This window comes from Sceloporus undulatus, chromosome 3 (assembly GCF_019175285.1).
Source record: "Sceloporus undulatus isolate JIND9_A2432 ecotype Alabama chromosome 3, SceUnd_v1.1, whole genome shotgun sequence".
NCBI lineage: Eukaryota > Metazoa > Chordata > Lepidosauria > Squamata > Phrynosomatidae > Sceloporus > Sceloporus undulatus.
The window spans coordinates 274231389-274239144 of NC_056524.1; the positions used below are offsets into that span (position 1 = coordinate 274231389).

The window sequence follows — 7756 nt, forward strand, 5'->3', positions numbered from 1 at the left end:
TCACACAGCAAAAAGAACCCAGAAAAAGCGGGTTCTTTCTGCGGCGCCGTTGTGACACCACGAGGTGCCAATGGAGCACTTGCGGCATCATAAAGGCGCCGGGATGTGCGGACACTATGTGTCCATCACATCAAAATGGCAGTGCCCATATGTACAGGGTGCCACCATTTTGATGCCCCCGTCACATGCTAGCAGTGAGGCTGGTATGGACGACCAACCCCTAGCATGTGACGGGGGTGGCGAAAAAGGCCTGTTTAAATCGGCCTTTGTTCACTTTAAGGTTTTTTCTTTCCTGTTGAAGTTGTCCAAGTGTTTGTGGATTTCAATGGCTTCGCTTTGCATTCTGACATGTTAGTGATGGCATGGTCCAGAATTTCAGTGTTTTCAAACAGCATTTTGTGCCCAGCTTGTTTGCAAGAATGTCACGGGGAACCTTGTCAAAGGCCTTACTGAAATCAAACCAACCAAAGTCCCTATAACCAAAAAAACCCAAGATAAAAACCAAACAAAACAACCGAAGGGTTCTGACAAAAAATATATAAGGAAATAACAGCACCCTGGAGCAAAAAGACAATATATTGTTTTTTCTTACTGAAATCAAGACATGCAATATCAACAGTGTTCCCTTATGCAGTATTCCTAGTGTCCATCTACGGTCTCTTCCAACTCTATGATTCTATGAGATCAGATTAGTCTAACATGATTTATTTTTCAGAAACCCATATTGACTTTTTGTGATTATGGCATTCCCTTCTAAATGTTCACAGAGTCTCTGTTAAATGGTCCTTCTTTTAAGGTCCTTCCTTTGGGGGGGTGTTGTTGTTGTACTGTTCTGGACCAAACTGGGTGCTCTGCAGACAGACCTGCTGCTACTTCTTCTCCATCGAGCAAAAGGTGGCTTATCTTTTCCAAGGTAAGCAGTGGTAGCTCAACTTATTCAGAAGCCTCGGCTAACTCAGCAGAAGGCATCTCCCTTTGGCAGATGATCAATGCAAAGAACTGGAACGGAGGAGTGTGTCCCTGTTGGTTCTGCTGGACCTCTTTGTGGCTTTGGGGGCCATCAGCCATGCTCTCCCTCTGGGCTGCCTCTCTGGGATGGGGATGGAGGCACTGCTTTGAATAAGGTAATGTGTTGTTTTAATGGTTTCATGGTTTTTACTGTTGTTTTTTAAAACTATGCATTTTTAACATATGTTTTAATGTTGGTAGTATTTAATTATTTTTTAACTTTTGCAATTCGATGTTTTAGCTTTCTCTCTTGTTAAATGTTGTAATCCACCTTGAATCCCACCTCTGTGGGGAAAAGGCGGGATATAAATCCTGGAGCAAAGTGGGGTATAAATTCTGGAAATAAATAAATAAGGGAAGCGTAGTTTGACAAGGACACCTTTCTGATGCTCTGCTGATTTAATGCGAGACCCTAAGAGGCTTGGCTTTGATATTTTAGACATTTCCACATTTGTGTTTCCTTACGAAAGGCTTGAAGACTTAGGAAACTTGGATGGCCCAGCTAACCCACACAGCCGCACTCCCCCGCCGAGACTCCTTCCACTATATTCCAGTCGTTGCTGACATCCAGGAAGGAGATGTCCACGTAGAAGGTGGGCCGGCAGCATGGACGGGAGAACTGGCGGTCTTCAGACCCAGATGAAATGGCACCTTGCGCACGCAGGCTATTGAAGGCGAGGTCATAGTTCCTGCGCTCAGCATGGCAGGTCCCGACACAGTACTTGTAGTTAACCGTCTCATGCGACTCAAAGCCGAGCCCCAAATCCCCCACCTTCACTAACAGGCTTTGCATCTGGCAGTCGCGGCTGCGCTTCTCACGGCCTGTTTTCCTGGATCTTCTCCAGACTTTGAAGGCACTTTCTGGGGAGCGTTCAGCCCTGAGCGCTTCTGAGCCACTGGACCCTGGGATGGCCATGCTGTCCCCTAAAGGAGAGAGGAAAAGGTGAGCCACAAGAGGAAAGAAAGCCCCATGAAACAAGGAAGGGGGATGATGCATGAATTACCTATAAGTAAACCTCATGGATAAGTCAAGGGCAAGTTTTTGGGCCAAAAGTTTAGATTTTGATGTGAGTCGTAGATAAGTCGAGGATAAAACTTAGAGGTATGGAACCAAGGATGTAAATGACAACATTTACTGTATTCATATTGAAATGTCTTATTCAAATCCTTCCAAGTCTGACTCCTCTAAGCACTCCTTTGAGGGAAATCACCAAAGAACTGCTATCATTGCCATTTCCCATCCAATCCTTCAAAAAGGTCAGAAGCGGCGGCGCAGAGTCAGAAAGAGTAGAGCGTCACGCTGAGGTTGAGTCACGAATCTGTCAGGACCTCAAGATACTTCTTCAAATCAGGAAGCAGAACCAGACAGTTCAAGGTGAAAGAATTTATTTGCAAGATAAAATATCACTATTTACAAATGCAAAATAAAATTCCAGGAACATAGCAAGTAATAGGCTTCCTACTCAGAGATATACAAGAACTCTGTAGAATACTCTCTAGCATACACCAACTTACTACACTGACTCTCCACTCCAACAACTCCACAACAATGACCCACAACTCTTCTGACCCACAACTGTTTACGTTTAGTAAACTTTTTGCTGATGCCACCTCAGTCCTAGGTTGCTCATGGATCACATCATTACGCGTGACATCGTTCTGCTTACTCATAAATTCCCATTGTCCAATACGCAATCAGTAGTCTGGCTCTTGCAAGGACATTTCGCACCAAATGCCTAGCCTTGTCACACAATGCTCACATGCATCATGACTCTGGAGTTCTTCAGATTTAAAAACCAGGCACCAAATGGTGACATAGAGGAGGGGATTGCTTTTAGGAGCTCCAGAAATGGACTAAGGTCTTACCTCTTGCCACTCTTTTCAGAGAAGGGGAAGAGCTAAAATACAGTGTTTACAGTGAGCCATGCATAATTGGACCCAGCATTATTCGGCCAATTTTTGACTAAACTTTCTAGACTTATACATAAGTATATATAGTAGGTATATACCTGCTTCCTGAGTCAATGTTATCAGCTCCAAAGGACCATTTTCATTGTCCCCCTCAAATTAATCGCTGCCTGACTTCATTGAGTGAGTGAGTACATTACCGGACGTGAACAGCATCGGACCCTACCAGACTTGAGCAGAAGGGAATTGGAGACTGGGCCGAGGATCCCAATATAAGACCCCTTTCTCTAGTGTTCTACATGCCAGTTCCTTCCGGTTGGCCAGGAATGGGGATTCCCCAGCTGCCTTCTCCATGGGGGGCATGGGCTGGCAGTGCCCACGCTCCAGCGGTTGCTCCCAATTTCTGGTTGCGATGCTGAGTTGGGGGGTTGCCATGACTGTCCCAGCAAAGAGTGACAGAGAGTGAGTGTACCCCACAACCCCGACCCTCGGAAAAAGAAAACGGCACGGGTTGTGCTAGAAATATTAATATGCTCAAAACAGTGAGACACAGAGACATTTAGAAGGCCCTTCGTAGAAAGAAATGGGAGCAAAGTCGTGATGCAAAAATGGCTCGCGTTCAGGGCCGGTGCGCATACTTGTTTCATGGGATATCTCTTGGGCCGTTGGGCACTTTCATCTTGACTTCCTTTGTAATGTTCCCAGGGATGTAGCTAGGAGTTTTAGGAAGGGGGGGGGGTCCGGACTAAGTGCCGACCGGATATAATGGGGCTGAGTGTGTGGTCGGCGCAGCAGCAACACCTTTCATTTTTTAGTGGAAGGGGGGGGGTCCGGACCCGCACCCAGTCCCCCCCCCCTGGCTACATTCCTGCTGTTCCCATTCCTTGTTTTCTGCTAATATTATGGTGTCATGGTCCACATATCTTCAGTTGTTATTGTTTGCTACAAGCAGTTGTAGCACTCCGAAATTCTAAGCTCTGATGATTTGTGTACAGCTATGAACACATGCAGCGAATCAATACACAACTAAGGGGCTGTACAGATTGTCGAAAGGGGTGATGTGAGATGCCTCCCCTTTCTGCCCCGGATGGAAACCATGCCAACCAAATGGCACGGCCTCTGGGAGACCTAAAAAGACCTGCTCCCGCGAGGGTGATGATGTCTGTGTGGCTGTGGCTGTTTTGGGTGCGGTGCCGCCACAGATGTCATAATCGTGGCCTTGTGTGGGCCCGGCCAGATGGTGCACCGGATGGCGGAGTAGGACTGGGCGCATGTGTGGCGCCCAGCCCTACCTAGCCCTAAATTTGGCTGCAGGGGCAGTGCAAAGCTTCCTGTCTGTACCAAGTCTAAGTTTTTGACCATATAAGCCTATAAGGCTTGGGTCCTGGTTAAGTGAAGTCTCCATCTCCCTTTATGAGCCCATTAGCGTTCCCAATATCCTCAGGAGAGGCCCTTTCTCAGTGGCTGCTCCCAGTTTTGGAATTCTTCCCTAGAGAGGCCAGGATGGCAACAATACCTGACCTCCTTTTGGTGGCAAGTAAAAACATTTTTTTGAGCCATCAGGCTTTTTTCAATAATGAGTGCCTGGTCTCCTTGAGAGGCAAGATATAATAAATATAAAAATAAAAATAATCACATAAACCTTGCAATGTGCAGAAAAATGCCCTTACGCAATGGATGATGGCCCCTGAGTGAGAGGTGGGTCCCTGGAGGGCAGAGGCGGGCTAAGAGTGAGAAGTAAATGGTAGCGAACCATACAATGTCGAGTTGGAAGAGACCACAAGGGCCATCAATCCAACCCCAGCCGGATTCTCAATCAAAGCATCCCCAAGGGATGGCCATCCAGCCTCTGTAAAAAACCCCAACGAAGGAGACTCCACCAAAGTCACCAAAGGAGCATCTTCTATCTGTCAAAAACAGCCCTTACTGTCGGGAAGATTCCTCCGAAGGTGTTGAGCTGGAATCTTTTCCTGGAGCTGCGCTCCATTGTTCTGCATCTGGAGCAGCAGAAAGACAGAAAACAAGCTTGCTCCATCTTCAATGTGGCATCTCTTAAATACTCTAAAACAGGGCAATCATATCACACTTTAACCTTCTCTCTTAGCCTAAACTTCAGTACAAAGTGTTGGTTATTACCTTTAAAGCAATACATGGCTGGGGTCCAACTTATGTAAGGAATTGCCTACTTCATATAATCCGCTTTTGCACTCAGGTCCTCTGGGAGGAATTTATTGCAACTTTAGCGAACCAGGTTAGTTGCTACCTCCCGGAGGACTTTTTCCACATCTGCTCCCAGTCTGTTGAATAGCCCTCCGGTGAGTTCTGTCAGTTACCAACTTCTAAAAAAGCTGTCAGGACGGATCTCTTCCGACAGGCCTTTTCCAGATGAAGTCCTGGCCACATAGCGATCACTGCCATGCACCAGAGACACATTTGGTTGATGCCAGGACTCTGCCCACGATCATTAAATTTTAATGTTATTTAAGTAAATTTTAATCTCAATTGTTTAATTCTTTTTTTAAGGGGGTGTATTGTGTATACTTATGGTATCAATTTTATAGTTGTTATTTGCTTGATTGTTTTTTACCAAAAAAGTGGGATAAAATCAAAATAAAAGTTTTTTTATTTTTTATATAAAACTTCCCCAGCTCCCTAAGTCTCTCCTCTTAAGGCATGGGTTTCCAGACCCTTCACCATTTTGGTTGCCCTCCTTTGGACATGATCCAGTTTCCAACATCCTTTTGAATGTTTGCCCAGAAGTGAAACACAGGATTAATCCAGGCGAGGCCCTCACCAAAACAAATAGCACTATGACTTCCCTTGATCTAGATACTATACCGCAGCCTCAAACTAATCGCGATTGGCCTTTTTTGCTGCTGCTGCATCACACTATTCACTCATGTTCAAACTTGTGGGTCTCTGGACTCCCTAGAGCCCTTGGACACATATAAGTCTCCTTAAGGCCAGTGTCCCCCACATCTACCTATGCATTTCATTTTTTTTTTTTTTTTGCCGCCAGACCCAAAGAAGAGTGATGTAAAAGAAAGACCCCACATTCTACTTTTCCTACTTTTGGAGAGGAGATGGATCTTCTCTGTTGCAAGAGGTCTCTATCCCTCCATGTTTCCATAGCTAGTGCCCACCATGTCAAGACTATCCCCAGAAAGACCGACTCACCGGTCTAATGGTAATGGACTTGATGGGAAGGCAACGCGCCTCCCTGTCGGCAGAGAGAGACCTATCTGATCTGGGGCTTGGCCTCTGCACTTGCCCCTCATCCTACTTGCAACACAAAAGGCACAGTCAGGAACTAGAGCCCATTGGCTGGTAAAGTAGCCAAGTTCTGCTTCAGTAGTTTACTAGTGGTCGTCTCCTTGCCTTCTCTGAGTTCTGAGCCTTCACTCTTCCCACCTGGAAAGGTTATCTAGTAATGGTAATGTGTAGGACTGGCATGGGCACACGTGCTGTCAAGTGAGCCCAGGTGGGGTGAACTGGGCAGGTTTCATTGTGCCTGAGGAACCATTTTGTCCTTATTGGCTCAGCTGTTTCTTTGCTGGAAACATGCTACAGACCAGAACTAGTCCATAGCCCACTACTTTGAGTAGCAATGATCTAACCAATTCCTTGGTATGTGTCCCCCCGCCCCATGAAAACGGAGGCTCGCACATATTCAAGCCTTATGGGCTTGAATGGGGCGTGCTCCCATGCACACAGACCATGCACACATGCCATTGGAAATAGCGGAGGTCGCCCCTCCGCGGATATTCAAGGTCGAGGATCTTAGATACACAAGTTTGGAGGGGAAACTGTAGAAGCGAAAAAGCTTTCAGAGAATAATGCATAATCAATGGTACTGCTACCTTTTGCCAGTATATTTGTGTATTCACCACACGAGTCAAATAATGGGTTTCCATTAAGTATTCTTAAAACAAGAAACTCAACTATCTGAACAAAGCATATGCCAGCATAATTAACCCCCCAGCCTTTGGAGTGTCTATCAGTATCAGTCTCCTTCCTTGGAGGTCTTTAAGCAGAGGCTGGATGGCCATCTGTCAGGGATGCTTTGATTTGGATTTCCTGCATGGCAGAAAGGGGTTGGACTGGATCAGGGCCCTTGCGGTCTCTTCCAACTCTACGATTCTATGACTCTATGATTCTTTGAATAATGCATTCCTCCATTTCATCTAGACACCAAGCATGAGAAGAATAAAGAGCCTCATTATTATGACCAATTCAGCTGTTTAGTCCCCCATCAGGACTAAAATAGCTGAGGAGAATTGTCCCTCTCAGTTGACAATGTAATTTTCTAATGTTTCCCACACCTTATTACTTCGATCTCTGCTAAACTTTGGTGGAATACAGTCAGCCCTTCTTAGACACGGATTTTTTATACACAGATTCAAGCATCCACGGTTTGAAAATGTTCCAAAAAAGTATAAATTCCAAATATCAAACCTTGATTTTCCATTTTTTATAAGGGACACCATTTTGCTCTGTCATTATATTTAATGGGACTTGCACATCCACGGATTTTGTTATATGCAGGGGATCTTGGAACCAAACCCCAACGGATAACAAGGGTCCACTGTATATACATTAATCGACAGCAAACACCAAGTACCAAAATCAATAAAACAGGCCATAGTAATCTGATCACAACGTGGCAGGCACTTAATAGGGTCTTCAAGGGCTGTAGAAATCAGAATAGCAAGACTTGCACTCGGTCTTCCTTTACCGGTGGGAGGAATAGCTTTTAGATCAAATAAAGCATATCCATTACAATCCAGTCCAGATGTACAACATATCTCTCGAAGAAAGATCACGTCGAACTCATTGATGA

The 7756-nt window shown here is 45.4% G+C and overlaps 1 protein-coding gene across 1 annotated transcript; it reads right to left on the reverse strand.

Annotated features, from left to right (window-relative positions):
• Positions 1–1510: 1510 nt before the first annotated feature.
• Positions 1511–3351, reverse strand: LOC121926007 (artemin-like). Its single transcript, XM_042458562.1, has 2 exons — positions 3216–3351; positions 1511–1932 (listed from the first exon to the last, which is right to left on the reverse strand). The coding sequence occupies exons 1-2, from the start codon at positions 3349–3351 to the stop codon at positions 1511–1513; spliced, it is 558 nt and encodes a 185-aa protein (XP_042314496.1).
• Between the last annotated feature and the right edge of the window lie 4405 nt (positions 3352–7756).

Excerpts from the sequence above, each read along its gene's own strand:
- LOC121926007 (XM_042458562.1), bottom strand. The coding sequence starts at position 3,351 with ATGGCAACCCCCCAACTCAGCATCGCAACCAGAAATTGGGAGCAACCG. Across the intron at positions 1,933-3,215 it reads CAACCGGAAGGAACTGGCAT|GGGACAGCATGGCCATCCCA; the intron begins GTAGAACACTAG and ends TCTCTCCTTTAG.